Source organism: Piliocolobus tephrosceles, chromosome 13, assembly GCF_002776525.5.
Source record: "Piliocolobus tephrosceles isolate RC106 chromosome 13, ASM277652v3, whole genome shotgun sequence".
Taxonomy (NCBI): Eukaryota; Metazoa; Chordata; class Mammalia; order Primates; family Cercopithecidae; genus Piliocolobus; species Piliocolobus tephrosceles.
Genome location: NC_045446.1, coordinates 37,825,403 through 37,844,427, shown reverse-complemented (window position 1 = coordinate 37,844,427; position 19,025 = coordinate 37,825,403). Strand labels below are relative to the sequence as shown.

Here is a 19,025-nt window from a genome sequence, read left to right as displayed (position 1 = left end):
GCAGTGTGCAGGATTACAATTTCCCCACATTCTCACCAATACTTACTCTTTTTTTTAAGGAATAGTAGCAATCCTAACAGGTGTGAGGTGATTTTTTTTATTGTAGTTTTGATTTGCATTTCTCTGATGATTATATATGATTTTAAAAGCAATGATTTATCCATAATGCCCTACTGGTTTTCCTTAAACCTAGTTTCACATTTTTCTCAAAAAAGTGTACCATAAAGCAAATATTTTATCTTCCATTCTTTATCATGTTAACTGGATTATAAGGAAGCATGAGGACCCTCAAGTGAGTGGGTCCAAACATCCACCCCAATATGGAAAATTTCTCACTACTTTTATCTTTAATTGGTAGTAATGATGATTTCTATGGAATCACACTTGATGTGTATATGTAGCAATAAATACAAAACAAAAGAAAACCACAATTTTAGTGGTTGTTTAGATTGTCAAGCACTGCAGAAGAAATTAAGAAACACTCATGATGGGAACTCTCCCTTCCTCTAGTGGTTAAGCAAACTCAAAGAAACTTGTGATACTCTTAAATATTTTAGACTAAAAAATGTCAAAAGTTGTGTGATGTTTTTTGTGTATCATATATCAAGTTGAGCTTTGAGTGACTTTCAGAATCATTCTACAGTAAAAAGATTCTGAAATTCTAGACTTGGTGCTTCAATAAATCTGAGCTTTTGATTGACCCCATTTGGAAATTGAGAATGATTATGTCATATAAACAAACTTCAATAGCTTTTTAGTATAAGATTCTAAAGCAGGACAAATTGTATCATTTGTAAAACAATGAATTATGTTAAAAAGCTCATTTCAGTTATTTTTTTTTCACAAAGTGTGTTAATAGTTCTTATTCCTACAAATTACTGGTATTGACACAAGAGGAGATATAATCTCTTTCTTTTTGGTTTTTAATATGTATATTTTACCTGTTTTCTCCTACTTTCTGTAGACATCCTGATTACTAGTAAGATGATGAATGTGAAAGTAGAAGAGCTATAGTATATGTAAGACCCATTTCATCATTGTGATCATTAATAAATTATTACTTGATAGAAAAGTTCCCTTAAACTATGAAGCAAACTTTATCTCTCTTTTAGATATAGTTGATGGAGAACTGGATCTACAATCAGAAAATCTAAGCTTGGGGTCCTTGAGGTATCTCTGGCTAGCTCTATAACTTTGAGCAAGTTCCTTAAATTGAACATTGTTTTTCTCTTTTTACTGGAGATAATTGCCGTTACCCGAGATTGGAGTGAAGACTAAAAAATTTGACAAACATAAATTCATCTTGCCCACTGTAAAGCATTATGTCACTATGTGATATTATTACTTACTATGGATCCCCACTTTGGCTTGAGATTACATACCTCCCATACTTGAAATACACATTGAAATGCATACGCTTTCTCTTTTTTTGGTTCAAGTACAAATGTGTAAAAACAGGAAATCTTGCTGTAAACATTGCTAATTAAACTTGTATTAAGGGATGAATCCAAACACATTTTCTAAAGCCTTTAAATTTCTCTCAACATTTCTAGAGAAGATTTAAAGACAGTTAATTCAGGGGATACTAAATGGGAAAGGGCCATGTATGAGAGGAAAGGGCATAAAGCGTCCTGCAAATAAGTTGCTGAGAACTGTGAGTCTTTGAGGCTTTTTGGAAATGGTTACTGATGTGTTAGTGCTGTCACAAAGTCATCTAAAATGTATGCTGAGATTGTTTTAAAGGCAGTGGACATAAAACTGAAGAGATGTGTCATAAAGTTACATTCTAATAGAGAACATATTTTCATAAATATAAACTATGGCCTGTCATTGTGACAGTGTATGTCAAGGCGCTGCAAAAGACCCCAATAAACAAACATAAAAAAGCAATTATTTTAATCTCCGATGAACATTCTGCACCAACAATACGTACTGCAGTGAGTGTTATAAATTGTATAATCACCAGACTTGAGAAATCCAAATAGGTTTGATTCCAGCTCAGCCACTTCCAAGCCTGTGAGTTTGGCTAAACTCCATTGGTATATACCTCACAAGATTATCCTGAGTGCCATGAAATCATGTATAAAAGTGTCATTGTAGACAGAGTTTCACCAGATATCACACAAGTGTAAAATATGGCCTGTTATCATTATAATTATCTTGACAATGTTTTCTAAAATTAAAGAAGCAAATCAAAACTTTCACATCACAAATATTCTGAAGTGTTTGAGTTAGAGTCACACCACAGTGCCCGCCACTCCCCACTATTCCCATTTCTTCTCCTTTTCCTCTCTGCCTTGCTGCTTCCAACAAGATTTGCTGCAGAGGCTAAGTGAATTTCTAGTCACAGTTTCATGCTATGTTTTTGTGGGGTTTTTTTCTTTTTTTTTCTCAAGCCAAGAAATTTGTAAAGCCACTGAAGTCTTTATGTGCCCTCTCTGTGACAAGAACTGCTCCCTGCAGAGACTCAACGACAGCTGTATCTATGCCAAGGTGAGTGTGGACCCTCGCATTCTCCTCCCTGAGCAGTACTGAGAAGCAGGCAGTAAGAAGTCCTCCAGTCAACAGCTTTTTACCAAAGTTAAGTGTTCTCAGTTATACCTGATATAAATGACGAACTGATGGGTGCTGACGAGTGGATGGGTGCAGCACACCAACATGGCACAAGTATACATATGCAACAAACCTGCACGTTATGCACATGTACCCTAGAACTTAAAGTATAATAATAAAAAATTAATTAATTAATTTAAAAAAAAACCATGCTACATAAAAAAAGGGAGTTTCAACCATCATAAGTGCCATTGACAACTGAATAAAATTTCAGTCTATTGTAATTACAAAGCGAGTATACTTTTATTTGAACATTTTTGTCTCCCTTTGTTTTTATAACTGATTTTTGCCACTGTAGATAAACATAAATTTCCACGTGTAATTATATCTAGAGTTTTTTTAGGAAACAGTTACTTCTATTTCTGTTTACTAAATTTGTATGGTACATGAAAACTTATGAAGTTAAAATACTTCTACTGGTACAGAGAAAATGAAATAACATTCAAAAAGTCCCCAAATTGCTGCCTATTAGAATTACCTGAAGGGCTTTTAAAACTCCTGAAGCTCAGGTCAACCCCTTTGATTAAGAGCACTTAAATCAGAACCTTTGGGACTGGAATATAGATATCAGTATATTTCAGATTTTCCTGGGTGATTTCAGTGTTCCTCCAAGTTTAAGAAACACTGAATTCTACATTATTATTTTTGTTTGTAAAACAGTTTTATAGAAGTATAATTAACGTGTAATGAAATATACCTGTTTAAAGTGTATGAATTGATACATTTTGTTATATGCATGCACCTCTGAAACCATTAGCATAATCAAGATAATGAACATATCATCTCCAACATTTTCTTCACTCCCTTTTAATCTCTGCCTCCCTGACCTTCCCCTGTGCTCTAGCAGCCGACTGCTTTGTATCATTATAGATAAATTTGTATTTTCTAGATTCTTGTCTGAATTGAATCATGTATTTATGTATTTTCTTCTGACTTCTTTCACACAACATATTTATTGAGATTCATTAATAATGTAGCATTTATCAATAGATCATTTTTATTGCTGAACATTATTCCATAATATCTATCCCGTTTGTTTATTTCTTTACCTATTATCAAAATTTTTGATTGTTTCAAATTGTTACCTATTTTAAACAAGTTTTCTATTAACATTCATCTACAAGCCCTTGTATGGACAAATGCTATCATTTCTCTTGGGTAAATACCTAGGAGTAGACTGGTTAGATCACTTGGTAGGTATATGGTTAGCCTATGAAAACCCTGCTAAGCAAAACCTTTCCTATGTGATTATACCTTTTACATACCCACCCATGTATATGAGAATTCCAGTTTTCTGTGTAGTCACCGAGCCTCAGTGTGGTCAATCTTTATGAATTTTAACAATTCTAAGCTCTTTCTGTGTATGCTACCCAAGTCACTGTGCATAATGAGGGTTCCCAGTGGCTGACGGGAACAGGCACTATTCCTGACTCCAGTCTCTCAAATGGCACTTTCCTTAACAGATGGTTTCCTTGCATACATGCTCACTGGGTACTGCCTAGGTTGTTCTTCTCTACACCCTGAGAACTCTTTAAGGCAGTAATCTGAGTAGTAATAAAGTGAACGTTGTTTGTTTTCTGTCTCTCATTGCCCTTTGTTGCCTGATGTCTACCATCTTGTAATCTGTTGTTTTATACGTTTTGTGCATTTTGGGGGTGTTTCCAGCATAGGGATAAAATTAATCCCTCTTACTCCATCATTTCCAGAAGTGGAGATCTCCATACAATTAATTTTGACAAGGCTGGGTGCAAAATCCAAAGCCACTCAATGTCCTTACTACAAGAATATAACTTAGTAAAGTTAAAGTCTGTTTTGTTTATACTTTAATTTCAGAATAAATATTTAGTTTTTCATTCTTTTAAATGTTCCATAAAGATGATAGGGACTTAGAAACATGGTTATCTTGTTTGGAGGCAGCATTTTCTCATCACTTTTTGCTAGAACCAAGTGTGTTAAGAGTTATTAGATGTATATACATATGTCTCTCTCCTAGCCTATGTATTTTAGAAATATAACAGCCTAGAAATGCCAAAAATATCCAGATACTTCTTCTTTCACTTGGACATATCTAATAACACACACTGGCATTATTTTAACACTGAAGACAAGAAATATCCACATATGGCAGAGTGATAAAGAGAGGAAGCCGTCCAAGGAAACACTACATCTAGGGTGCTTTTGTCATCGTGCAGTAAATACATCTCTTCTTTTCTCAACAGAGAAAGGTACATTTAAGGACAGGGATGACTCACAAAGAATTCCCTTAATAACTTGTATAAGGAAGGTGGAAAAGTTAGCTTGCAAAGGAGAATATTGCCTCATGGAAGAATGTAAGAAATACAGCCCACTAGGATGAAATGTCTTTTATTTGTTCCTCTAAGATAAAATGTAGCTACTTGTTTTATACCTTAAAAATAAGAGTTCCTCTTTCCTTACTGGATGGAAATCAACAATCTATTTTACTATAAATTTTCATATTTAAATATCTCATAATTTTTCGATGAGTAGAATCAGATATAAGGGAGCAGATTTTTGCCAAACGTACAAGCCAACAAATCTAGGATCATCTAGAAGCAAAATCACCTGGACACGTGATCTACGGAGTTCTCAATTCGGTTCCTTACAGAATCCATTACTGCTTGTGACAAATAAAAGGAAATCAAATTTTCCATATTATATTGAAAAGGACGTGTGTACATGTAATTATTCCCCTTTATAATTTCAGTGATATGTCTGCATGAAAATAACTGGTCCTATCATATGATAAACATTAATATTTAAGTACATTAATGTTTCCTCTCGTGACTACTTTTATTTTAGTACTTAAAAGAATTGGAATTAGGATATTTTTGCAATTAAGTAATTTCGTGATATTTGCACTGACACTACGTTGTCAAACCCTATGATGCTAGGAATTCTCATCTAAAGTGAAATAATTAGCTAGAAGGTCCTAAGCTGTTTTTCATATAATTAAAAAATGACCCAACCCCTTGAAGTTAAGTCTTATCCATAGTAATTTTTTTAAAGAAAAACTTGTTTAACAAACAAGGCATTATGCAAATGCAAACAAGCAAAGGTAAATTGAATTTATATTTTATTAAAATCAAACAATACTTACAAGCCTTAAAATTTGATTCAATAACATTATAAAACTATGCATCCTTCTTTATGAAGTTTCAGTTATCTGATTAAAAAACACTTTGTTTCATGAGTGTCCAGTGATTTATGAAACTTTTGAAACAAATTAAGATGGGATATATTACATCTTATAGCCATTATTGGACCCATCCTACATTTTGAAAGACTAAGAGAATAGAGTTAGCTACTGGAAATGCTGGCTCACTGGAAGAATCCTGCATTTTCCAACTTCCCCACTCCTAGACATTTTGCTAACAGGAATTGCAACTAGGAATGCCTCCCCTGAAAAACTAATTTCATACAAGTTTCATTGTAGTTTGACAATCTGTGACCCACAAATACTTCCATAGGATGGTAGAATTATTTATAATTAGAAATGATGGTGGGGTATAAAGGGAATCAAGAGAGGAGAGAAGAGGGCTAATGTTGTTTCTTTACCTCTCCCTGTGAGAAAAATCATGTGAAATTGATGCAGGACCCATGAAAGGATTTCATATATAATATTTCCATACTATAAAATAATATGATTCTATTTGAGAAAAAAATCATAGTACCTGAGTGCAAACAGCATTCACTGGATTATTATAATCAATTTGCATGACTAATATTTCTGTTTGTTTTCTCCTCAGGTGACATATTTGTTTGATAATGGTGGGACAGTCTTCTTTGCTATTTTTATGGCAATATGGGGTAAGTACTTTCTACATTACTTTCTTTCCCTTATTTTCTGAAGCTGTTTCTGTGTTTCTACATACACACACATACGCGTGCAGACACACACACACACACACACACACACACACCATGAATCAATTCAAAAATAAAGCCTCTAGGTTGGTACTTGCTTTGTTTGCTCTCTTCGTACATTCACTGCTTCTTTAGGAATTTAACTCTTGATCTCATCCTCTCATCTCTAAAACCTAGACTTTCCTACATCAAGGAACGTATTTTTTCTATGAAAGGCAGGTGGTAATTAAAAACAAACTGAAACATACTAGAATCCAAATTAATCTTCTTACATTATTGCTTATGAAACTGATGCTCAGTAAAAAGTTGTTTGATACTTCCATTCATCTTTTTTAACCTTATAGTTCATTCATTTAAAGATGCAGAATCTATTCCATTATGATTGAGCAATAATGTCTAATATAAGAAATCTAGTTCCTATCTAGCAACTTAAAACTGTACAAATTATGTACAGGTATATTCTTTGGTTAACTTTTTTTTTTTTTTTTTTTTTTTTTTTTTTTTTACCACGATTCTCATTTAGTTTTTAAGGCACCCAAATAATTGAAGCCTAAGGTATATTAAGACAAGTTAAAATTCCCAAGACCTTTGAAGACTTTTAAAGAAGCTATTACTTTCCTGGGTAGGATCAGTTTTCCTGCCATGACCCTGTGGAGTGCAGTCGTCAGCTTGGCAACTCAAGGGGCTGATCATGTGTGTGCTGATCTAGAAAATTATAATGTACTAGAATAAGGTCTCTAATTTCTATTGCCTCAATTTCCCAGTAACAGAAACTCTGGGCTATGTCCTCTTTTTAGCTTTAAAAAGCACCCTTTCAATTTTCTTTTAAGAACATGTAATCTTGAATTATGGCACTAGGGCTGCAGGCAGAGCAGTAAAGAGTCAACTTCAGTGTTTTAGAATTTCTTGGTGGAATAATTTTTATTATTAAATTATCAGGCAGGTCTGTAATGGTGAAATCTTTTAGTTTTATCTGATTCCACAAATATTTTCTACTAAGAAAATAATACTAAAATACAAATTAAGGCTACTTAGTAAATGCCTCAGGATGGCCAAAAATTGTAAGAAAGAAAACCTTTGGATGATACATCCTGTCTACATTTCTGCTACTGGTCTCCTGCTTTTATGATTCTCCTTGGCAAAATCCACATGACAGTAATTTTGTGTAACCTTCTGAAAGTTGAATTTGTCAAAAGGCTAGGATGTAGATGACACTAGCTGTTTGATGCCTTTTTCCTTTTAGTTCTATACAGAAGTACGAAGTGGAGGTATGTCATCCATAGGAATGCCATCACGTGCATTTTCTTGACTTTCTGGCATGGCTGAATCATTCAAATTTGGATTGTAGTAGCTAGAATTCCCAAAACTCACATCATAAGGTTCCGGTGCATTGTCTAATCGCAGAACTAAAAAAGTAACAAAATAATATTGTTTCACAGTAATACTCTGAGAGATTCATGTTCAGACATCCACCAAAGTATAGGAATTATTCTAGATGAGAAAATAAGTAGAGTTTTATATGGGCTTTTTAGATTTTAGTTTTAAAATTTTAAATAAGTAGATGTTTTTCAAGCTTCATTTTTTATAAGATTAAGAGTACAGTTTTACTTCCAAAATTTTACTGTTGATGGACTCAAAGTAAAGGAACTGAAGAAGAAACCAGTATAGTATAGCAATACCTTGTATAAGGAAGTGTAGACAATGCCCCATTGACTTTTGAGTCTTGTGATTTCAAAGCCTTGTCAGTATGTTCAGAATTTGTCACTTCTGGTGTAAAATTTTTTTAAGTGAAGTCAATAATTTTTAAATTAATGTTATTATTTTACCAAATATCTCAGTATCTTGATGGCTAAACCATTTAAGGTGGAGGAGATAACAAAAATTTGTGGGAGCTTATGTTTTCTTCTGATCCATTCAAGTTACTATGTACTTGAGGTTTTCTGATTGTTGATGTGGAAATTTAGTTTTCTTTTTAAACAAATAGTCATTATTTCCTAAAGATCTTGAATTCATTTTCAAAAACAACTGGACATGCACTTGGTATCTTAAAGTACTACAAGGAATAACTAATTATTAATAAAGTTAGTAAACCATTCACTTAGGTATCATCATTTGCTTATCTACTTATTCCTTTAGCCATCTGTTTACAAAGGAACCTTAGGTCTTTGGGAGAGGTGTCTCAAAGCTGTTTTTGATGGACAAAACAGTTGTTGTGATTGAGTTATTCCTTTATGCCTCTGTCACTGCAGTTTAGATTATATCAATTTTTGATAAATTGAGTTTTTGGATGAGATTACATGTAAAGACAAGATTCTAAGGTGAAAAAATGGATTGAAAACCACTGTTATAAATCCTATCCTTTAAATTTGAAGAATGGTACTTTTTGTTTTGTATTAGTTCCTAGAAACCCATAATCAGAATTCAGTTACATTTATAATTGACAGATTTGGTTCAGAATATGAGAAATATATCAGTCATATCTGAACTTATTGAAACTCACATTCAGTAAGACTTCACCAGTGGGACTCACCAGAAGCATTTAACTATTTGTTATGGTGACAACAATCCCTTGTGCAAACCAGAACACAGATATTTTTTTTCCCTGAAGTATAAAACTACAGATGAACCAAACATTAAATCAAATATCAAATTGATTTTATATTATTGAAGCACAAACTGACAATTTTATTTTTAGTATACATATTTCTCATTCATAGATATTATGGTTGGCCTTTTCCATCATGTGAGTGGAAAATTCCTGAATTAAGGTACAATGTGACTTTATGTGTGCAAATATGCAACTTTTAGATACTTTGTTTTAGAGCCTCATTAAGATGGTTAATGGAGGACCGCTGTTTCTGTATAAACTTTAAAAGAGCTCCAAATTAGAGTCAATCTTTGTTCAAATTACTGCTACTTAGTGATCTCTCAATGGCAAGGAATAGCTCTGCTGTCACTTGCTAACCAAACTGGTCATTTTTTCTTAATGTCCTACCATTCATTATCTTCCAATTTTATACATATGTTTTAGATTCTTGGATTATGATTTAAAACCAATTTTGATGCAATGAGCAACACTTCAAATGTTTTTTAAATTTCACTCACAGGTTTATAATTATTTTGGTTTTGTTCTTTGATAAACAGAAGATGGATCAGAATAAGTCTTCAGTTTATTCATTCATATGAATTCTTTTGCAATTACCTTCTAGGCAACGCAGTGAACATTGACATCCTCATTTAATTAAAACCACTGTGCCCAGGTGAAGTATTGAAAATAGCTTTTACCTGGTTCATTTCTGTCGTCATAAAGTCGCCGATGGGAAAATGAATCCGTTTTCCTTTTTCCACACAACAAGTAGCCAACAAGAGTAAGCAATGAGACACCCAGAATAGCACCTAAAATGGCCCCAAATACTATTCCTGTATTTCTATTTTCTACAGGACAAAAAAAAATTTAAAGAAATATAAAATAGTTATTTAAAGAACCAAAATCTATACATGTTAACTTTCCATATACCAAAGAATGTTTAACAGTTAAAAATTAGATAATGATGTGTTTGTGTGTGTGTGTGTGTGTGTGTGTGTGTGTGTGTGTTTTATAAAGTGCCATTTGGAATATATTGACAAACGTATTTGTTGATAAAACCACACTTCTAATTTTTAATTACATTGAAATACTTCTAAGTCTTAGCTCTATAACTGTGTCTTGTTCTTATTAACATCAATAGCACTGAGATGCCATGTATATACTCCATTAAGATCTAATATCAGTGTTGAACTTTAATGATAAAATGAACTTTGCACTTGTTTCTATAAATAATTCAAAGGTTAAAAGCCAATAGGAGTGAGTGGGTAATAGAAAATGATAAAACAAATAAGTCACTACAAGGAAAAATCAGTGTATCCTGATAGAGGTTATTTCTAAATACCACAAATAAACCAAGGCAAGATAACTTCAGTGCCTTGCATATCAAGAACAGTTGTCTAGGCCTGAGCTTAAGGGAGTTCAAAATTTCACTGTATTATTATTTTCACGCAGTATCTTAATTGAAGACTAAACTTTCAATAAACTAAATATTCTCTGAACCGAAATTTAGTGCATTTCTCTTTTTTTTCTTCTCTTTACTTCAGGTACTCATTAATTAGGTAGCAAAGGGTCTTGCAGTGTCTCTGATTCTATATAAAATCTCATTTCTAACAAAATTAATTTTCATGTTGGAGTACAGTAGAATTGGTAGTGAAATAAAAGAGAAGTAAGCTAGCTAAATATTTTTTTGTACATAAAATAGCAATGGTAAGACTAAGTACTCAGTATTCTCAATATGTACATTAGGTTTAGATAGACTAAAAGAGAGGAAGTATTTTTTAAAATGACAAGATATGTTAAAATCATAGTTAAATGTACATATACAATATATTGATCATGGTGTTATAAAAAGCCTAGATTTCAGAATTTAAAACTTTTCATACACACTGCAACAACATTCACATAGGAATTTGTATATATGATTTGGTTTTTACATTATTAATATAATCCTTAAGTAAGCCACACTGGAAGTGAGTTCTTGAAGGAAAACAAATTATTGAAAAAACATTTCAAGGGGGGAAAATACATTAGATCTGAAAAAACAAAACATTAATGAATTATTGAAACTTAGGTATCTTTTTTCATTTTATGGAATAAACGTAAAACCATTTTTATGTTTCAAACGGAAAAGCTTGACATAATCCTTAAATGAAACATAAAAATGTCCACATAATAAATTGTCTGTGATGGTGACAGATAATTTATAAATTCATTACTTTGTTCAACCTTTTTAAAACTCATATATATAAACTCATATATATATACTCATATATAAAAAACATATATATGAACATATATATGTTCAGTTGTATATATATAAACTTATATATATGCTCATATATAATTATATATATATATTCAGTCAAATAGTAGTCACATGAGCATGTGGAATTTCAGGTAGTCTTCTCAAGATTCATTGAAAATTGTTACCTAGTATCTCAAAACTATACTATTGCTTTAGTCTCCATCTTTTCTTGAACTAACCTAACTTTGCATTTTGTCTCATTGTCTTCTTACACTCCCAAAGAGAAATGACTAGTATATGTTCATTGAAGCCCAAAAACCACTTCACTATTTCTAGTGACTATAATGATCATCCCTCAAAAGTGAGAAAATTCGTGCTACGGTGTTCTCCTCTATTTTTTAGCATGGTGATTCCTTAGACTTACTCTGCATGACTTATTTGGAATTTCAGTTTCACACCAAAGGAAAGTTAAATTCATTTATATTTACCTTTTTGGGGATCTGATGTATTTGGAAAGAGTTTTGAATTATTGGTGAATTTTAAGGTAGGCTGTAGAGTTGTTTTTTCTTGATAGGGGGTAAATCCAGTGAAGCTATCACTGTTTGTGGTAAGCCATCCACTTGGTTCCACTATCAAGGGGGTCACAGATGGAGAAGCTGGTTCCGAAGAGAGGATACTAACTGTGATGGAACTGTTGTCGGGAGTTTTCACGGTGTCATTGACCAAAGACCAAGTGAAGTTTTCTGAAGACAGAGCAGGTGTAGCATTGGGATGTGCCGAGATGGGCAAAGGATCTTCATCTGCTATAGGTGCATTCCAAGGCAATTTAGAAACAAAGCTATGGATCAAGGGAGGGCTTGTGGAAATGGTGGGTGTGGGTTTTAGACTGCCCAAAGAATGCTCTGCTGATGAGTTACTGGAGAAATCTGTTATTCCATGACTTTTGTTTGGTAGAGTCAAAGGAGGAGAATGACTCGCCTTGATATTTGAGGTGGTTATATTTTCTTTATCTGAGTTTAAGCTTGCTTCACTTTCCAAAGAAATAGGTTTATTTTCCATTGTTTTAAAAACTTCTGCAGTGCTCTGTGTTGTGTTTATGCCTTGATTTTCTTTTCCATGGCTCCCCGATAGAAGTGAATAAAACAAAGTCGAAATCAACAGAATTTTGGCTAAGGTCAACATTGTAGGCTTCTTTGGTATTGGTTTTTTTTTGAAAGGAATCTGAAAGAAAATAACCATCATTTGAATACCTTAATAAAATATTCTGAGTTTTTAAATGGATCTATATATTTTAAAATGATAAAAATCTAGACATCATATAGAGGTGGTAGTGTCATATTTTTATTCCAAAATTGCTTATTTTGGTTATGTACTTAAACTAGTGCCATTGAGTACTACTTTCCATGTAATCTTTCTTCCGTCCTTGCTTCTAGGGAAATGCCATACAAAAATTTTCTCAAGCCATACACTGCTATTTCAAAGACCATTTAGCTTGGGAAAAGGTGGAAGAAAACCATAAACACCCACCCACTCACACACATATATTTAAAACATGTATATGAGCTGTTAAGTAAAATTTTTAAAATATTGTAAATATAGACCATGTAGAACTGGCTGATTTCTTCAATCTATGTAAGAAAACACATTCTTTATAAAGATGTCATTTGAAATATTTATTATGAAAATGACATTACTGATTATACATTAAATGCACCATATATTAGGTTTTTTTAAAGTGAGTCAGTCAGGAATACCCCTGAATACATTTTATTAGTATCTAGTTTGAATTATTTGAATTTGAATGTATCCCTTTTCCACAATACTTTTCACTTCATGATGTCCTTCTTGCTACTTATTCCCTAATTGGGGAGATTCAGAAGTCTTCTAGATTTAAGGATATTCTTTAATCTTATTCTCTTATTTTATGAAAGAAGAACATGTTTGGGTGAGTGTGTGGAAAAATATGCTAGATAATTGCAGATTGGGTCCTGATCGCCAATCCAGGCACACCATTCTGCCTCTTAAGTGTGGAAGTGCCAGAATTCATAAATAGGGTGATAGAGGAAAATGTTTTGAAATCAGATTTATGTTAAAATTCTGGCTTCTGATACAAATAGCTCATGAAAAATAATCATCATAATAAGCAGTTGCTTTTTAATCGTTATAATAAACTAACTTCAGGGTGTTGTTCTGATGACTGAATGGGCTGACTTAGGTAGCAGCACTCTAAACAATATCTAGCCTAAAGTAAACACTTAATAGATGCTAACCTCCATTTAATATTCAAATATAATAATATATCTATAGCATCTTTTTGGTTACAAAGTTTACAGTATCATCTTATTTGATACAATCCCTTGATGTGGCAACAATAGATTATGCCCATTTTGCAGATGAAGAAACTGAAGTTGACAATGGCTAGTAACAGAATCTGGTAAATGGAAGAGGCAATATTTAAAGCCAAGTCAACTGACTCCAATCTCATAAGAGGCTAAAATTTGAAGTGCTTTTAATGGAAAATTTACTTTTTTAAAAAGTTAGACTTTTATTTCTCAAGCAATAAAATCTGAGTACTAATTTCATGTTATTTGAGTTAAACCTTAGTTTTCACTGAAAGCCTCCATGCTGACTGAGAGAGGAAAAGGGAGGAGGTACAACTGCTGTTACTTAGTTCTTTTATTGTGTGCCATTTCTCAACAGCTCTCTAAAATTTTTACAAATATTTTCAGCCTTGTTGATGTTTCATTAGGGTCTACAGAGCTTCTAAACACGCCCACTAGTTATGTGTTGGTTTTAAGTACCAAGTCCCCTTTAACATAATGATTTTTCACATATGGTACAACGTAAATATATCTACAATATATGATAATTATCTTCAAAGTCTGATAGTTCTCTTTAAAAGCTTTTAGCAAGCAATTTCATAACCATGCACTTCCAGAAATTGTAGACATATTGTATCTTCCATGCCCTATGGTTATCACTTAATAAAAACCTACTTAAAAAGAAAAGCAGGCAGACATATGAGGACGTTCATAGTGGCGTTATTTATAAGAGCCTCAAACCTAAGTGTTCATTAGTAACAGATTGGATAATAAACTGTGGTGTATTCAGATAGTGAAAATTGATGAGCTAGAGCTGCATGCAACGACATGGATGATTATCACAAACATAATGCAGTGCTTAAAGCACCAGTTGTATTGTGTGATTTCAGTATATAAAGTTCAAAAACAGGCACAAAGCTACATTGTTACAAGTCGGGAAAGTGCTTCATTACTGGAAGGAAACAGACAGAATTGATTGGCTGGAGCATGGAAGGACCTTGTATACTGGTGATACTCTATTTCTCAACCTGATTGTGATTACATAGGTGTTTGTATTTGTGATCATTCTGCTTATTGATATTTCATTCACTTTTCTGTGACAACTAAGAAATTTAGATTGTTCTAAAACTGTTTAACATAACTGGAAAGTATATTACTATTATGCATTTGTTGTATCAGCTGCTTTACATGTTTTCTATTTAATGCTAATCAAAAATAAACAATTGATGAAGGGCTTATTAATCCCACTTTACAGATGATTAAGTGGGACATAAATAATGTAAGTAATGTGTCCAAGGACACACAGCTAGTGACTGAGAGATCAGATTTGGATTCAAACCTTGACATGTCTGATTTAAAGCTAGTCAATATTCCTCTTTGTAACATAAGTTGCAAAGGAATATAGAATTTGGTACACAGCTGCTTTTTAGAACTTCTTTCTACCATTAGGTTTTTTTTTTCTTTTTAAATATAGCCTCTCCAAATTTAATGATTTTAACCAGAGCAGTTTATAATCCCATTTTAACAAAACACCAAGAATGTAAGTCTTTCTGTCTTCAGAGAACCCATTAAATACACTAAATATGCTTTTGCTCTAATTTAAGAAAATCACAACAACTGTCTATTATGGTTTCTAGATGGACATCTTTACCGTGGAGTTTACAGATGAGCATTTACAAAGCATGAATGATTTTCTCTGGCACCTGTAGTTGACCAATATTTACTTAAACTGATGCCGCACCTAGCATGTTTAAAATATAATTCATTTTAATTTAAAAATAGTTACGTGTACCTTTTCAGAAACATCTCTCTCCCATGAACTCTGCAAAGTTTACAGCAAATATAACGGTCCTTTTCATTATCTTCTGCCAGTGATCTAATTTTGAACTGTACTTGGCCACTATTTTCAACATTGTTATGGCATTTGATTTATTTTCTCTATATCTAGTTGTTTTGCTATTTTTCTCTTCCTAATAAAGTGGTCACCAGTGGGGGGAAAAATGTCCTTAGCTCTTCTTCTATTTTTCTTATAATATTATATGCGAGACATGACATTGAGCTTTCATTCCCTGCCTGTAATGAAAATCTACATATCAAGAGTCAATAAAGTGAATTCTGCTCTTCCTGTTTCACCTTGCCTGTGACATTGAATCACCAAGGGGATCTCTCATTCCTTTACCCAGCTTTTGATTGTAACTTGAAAACCTAGGGTATCAACACCCCAAACCTGCCCAGCACTCTGCTACTGCCTATAATTTATCTCCCAGGAAAAGGAGAGAAAGGGAAGAGAGGGGTAGTTCAGTATGTTGTGAATTCTATTAAATATTTACAGTTTATTCAGAAATTGAGACAGTTACAGATAAGGCTTTTGTGAAGACGGATTGTCCTGACATTGCAGTAGGGACAAGTTTGCCTCTGCTGCCCGGCTTCTAGGAGAACCAGGTTATGCCAGTTACTCAGGCCCCTTTCATCTTAAAGTCATAGAAGCAGCCAGAAATTGAAGTCATCGCTATTCAGAACCCCACCATGAAATTTTGCTGGAGTAAGGTCCAGGAGATTTGGCCTAACTTTGACCTCATGCTAACTGAACAAAGCGCTTTGCAAGGGACAGAAACCTAATAGAGGTGGGACAGCAGCTCCAGAGGGCAGCAAATGAAATCTATATATGTTTTAATTTTTTGTGTGCTTTCCTTTAGCCTCTTTCCATCTCTGGAGTTCAAATATCTAACTCTATGTTATATACTTGTTTTATAAAGCTGAAATGATGATGGATTATAGATGGTATGCCTGAGTGCGCCCAAGTTCATCTGTCAGCCAGGTGCACTGTGGGGGCAGACAGAAGGTGGGATGAAAGAAAAGTAGAATTGCAGAGGGAGGGAAATCAGGAGAACCCGATAGCATGATTTCACCTCCTGATCTTTGCCTCTTTTTGCATCTGAGTGGTAACTCCTAAGAGGAATTTTGAAGTTATAAAATAGAAACAGGTTTAGGATCATCACAAACTTGAAAAACTTCTAAGGGTAGAATTACTATAAAACAGAGAAAGAAAGGAGGATTTCCAGTTCCTTCGTGATACCTTAGGATTCTAAACTTTCCTGTATATATTAAATTTTTTCTGTTTCTAAAATTTCACTAGTTTTAAAATACATTTTGATAGTGTCACTGTTTTTAAACAACTCCTCTACACAGAGAGAATGAACACGACTTTCGCCTTCTTTGTTATTGGCACTGGAAAGTGGTTTCACATTACTACTTTTGTATGGAGGGCTGCAGAAGGTGATGAGAAAAAACAAAAAATACCTCTGGCCAGTTAGGGAAGCAAACCCACATTCACTGTTCATATTTTTGCTTCCTCTTAAATGCATAAAGTCATTATTCTGTCCAGGCTCTATGTTGAAATCGTGAGTCATATTTATTTTATACCAAGCTTTGGAAATAAGGAGATGTCCTGGTTTATGTCAGGTAATTAACCCATGTAAGGCAAAGAAATGCTAGTCATTCCAAACAGAATCAAAATCAGAAATCCTAAATAGAATAATCAGTTCAGGTACACTGCAGGCATAATATAAAAACATGTTTTTATAGTAAAATCACTGATGAGTATACATGGGGCTGCCTTTTCTCCAAGTTGCATTTGATCATTTCTTCTTACAGATCTTAGGCTACAAATTAAGACAGATGGGTTTTGTCTGTCTCTCTAAAGAAAACTCTGTCTGCCATGTAACTAACATCTCAGGAAGAACTTGAGTGTTACTCTGAGTGGCTTTTTCCAATATTGGAAAAAAGTATTTTTAGTTTCCTAAATGCAAGAGCAACAATAAATGAGGACTTAAGACGTCCTTCTAAAAATGCCTCTTTTATGAGGGTTTTGGAAGGGTAACCAACTAGAAAAAGGATTGTGCCTGAGAAACTTAGGCCTCTCATTTTACTTTTATTTGATGTAAAAAGAAAGAAAAAATAAAAAAGAAAAGCCTGACTTTCTTTCAAGGAAAAAAAAAAAAAAACAAATTTCAGAAGTTTGGGAACATTATTCTGGCTAAAAGACTTAGGCTACAGAAACACAGGAACAATGTAGAATTTGTCATACAACCTGCTACCTTGGGAGTTTTCAGTAATAAACTCCAATACTTAAATAATTAGTGATGATGTCAAGCTTTGAAAGAAAGAATGTTTCTCTGAAAGAAATGTTCTAGATTGAAATTTTCAAGCATAGGGTTTCTAGCCTTCTGTATCATACTTTAATGTCTATAGGAGCAGCCTCTACAGATTAAAATAGAAAGTACATAAATGGAAATCAGCATCCTTTTAATAAAGAGGCTTATATAGCCACAAAATGAAAATAATTTTCAGAAACTTGACCACATTTTCATTTCATAGGATGTTTTCTGTAGTAACTGATGTAACCTTTTAGATTTCCAGTGAAAGTTAGACATGTACACATATCATGCTAAATAATTATATGTACTGTACAATAGTCTGCCAACTTTTTAATTAAGAAAACATTTGAAAAAGATGTATAGAAGCTTCTAATCTATTTTATTAGAGGATTTTTTCCAAAACTATTCTAATACTTAAAGCAAAAACCTTTCAGCACAAATGCATAATTTAAATCTAAGATTCAATTTATATTCATGCTGCCGCTTCCACTTTAAACATTTTGAAACCTTTACTAAGATCTGACTTAAGGAAATTCTATTTCACAGTCACGTATGTTTTAAATAAGGCTTTTATTTAACTCTTCTGCTGGTTCCATAATCTAGCAAATTTGGCAGTAATTTTTAAAGCTAACTTATTTAAGAGTGCAAATACTCATTTGGAAGGTAATTACTTAATGGAACAACTACATGTCTTTACAAGGATTGCCGTAGCTACTTGCCAGGCTGTTCTGTCAAAAGTTGAGACCATTGTGATTCTCTGGTAAATAAGGAAGAGAGAGAGTGGAGAGTGAAAGAGAGAGACCTAAGTACCCATCACACACTTACCTTCAGGCTTAGGAGGTATTTACAGTCAGGAACTGAAATATCACAGTTGTCCTGTCTGAAAGCAATCTGTCGTGCATTAGAGAAAACAGATGGGTTAAGTGTGACAATGTCGCACTGAGCAGGAGGGTGCCAGGGAAACAAAATTAGGTGGGGCTGGCTGTATCTTGCTTGTGTAACAGAGCACCCAGGAACCTGACTGACCTGCTTCTCAGCTGTAAGCATTAAGATATCAACTCATTCAGGCCTTTAACAACAACAACAAAAGTCCAACCCTCCAGTTTTCATAGGTTGATCGTTTTAGCTTTGGGACAAGGTATTACTCTCTCGTCAGCGGTAGCAAAACACGGGGCATAATTCTCCCCCCCCCCGCCCAGTGAAAAAAAAAGGACAAA

At 33.5% G+C, this 19,025-nt stretch overlaps 2 protein-coding genes across 5 annotated transcripts in view; one reads left to right on the top strand and one right to left on the bottom strand.

Moving 5' to 3' along the window:
- Window positions 1–19,025, top strand: part of ANO3 (anoctamin 3) — a 474,227-nt gene that overhangs the window by 364,393 nt on the left and 90,809 nt on the right. For all 3 annotated transcript variants that reach the window (XM_026454059.1, XM_023230338.2, XM_023230340.2), the window contains 2 exons: window positions 2,397–2,493; window positions 6,381–6,441. In XM_026454059.1, the coding sequence (XP_026309844.1) occupies window positions 2,397–2,493; window positions 6,381–6,441 (158 nt within the window). The remainder of the gene's footprint in view (window positions 1–2,396; window positions 2,494–6,380; window positions 6,442–19,025) is intronic.
- Window positions 5,692–18,850, bottom strand: MUC15 (mucin 15, cell surface associated). 2 transcript variants are annotated; one of them, XM_023230342.3, is made up of 4 exons: window positions 18,634–18,850; window positions 11,819–12,551; window positions 9,784–9,933; window positions 5,692–7,904 (listed from the first exon to the last, which is right to left on the bottom strand). In XM_023230342.3, exons 2-4 carry the CDS (start codon window positions 12,510–12,512, stop codon window positions 7,744–7,746), a joined length of 1,005 nt encoding a protein of 334 aa, XP_023086110.3. In that variant the 5' UTR covers window positions 12,513–12,551; window positions 18,634–18,850; the 3' UTR covers window positions 5,692–7,743. The 2 variants fall into 2 exon arrangements, with proteins under 2 accessions (XP_023086110.3, XP_023086111.1); XM_023230343.2 differs by lacking the exons at window positions 9,784–9,933; window positions 18,634–18,850 and having other exon boundaries at window positions 7,744–7,904; window positions 11,819–12,539.

Bases quoted from the DNA above. Each gene is read 5' to 3' on its own strand.
- MUC15 (XM_023230342.3), bottom strand. From the start codon at position 12,512: ATGTTGACCTTAGCCAAAATTCTGTTGATTTCGACTTTGTTTTATTCA. The intron at 9,934-11,818 runs GTAAATATAAAT...TTTGTCCTGTAG, and splicing joins TACATCAGATCCCCAAAAAG to AAAATAGAAATACAGGAATA. The intron at 7,905-9,783 runs GTAAAAGCTATT...TTACTTTTTTAG, and splicing joins TGACGACAGAAATGAACCAG to TTCTGCGATTAGACAATGCA.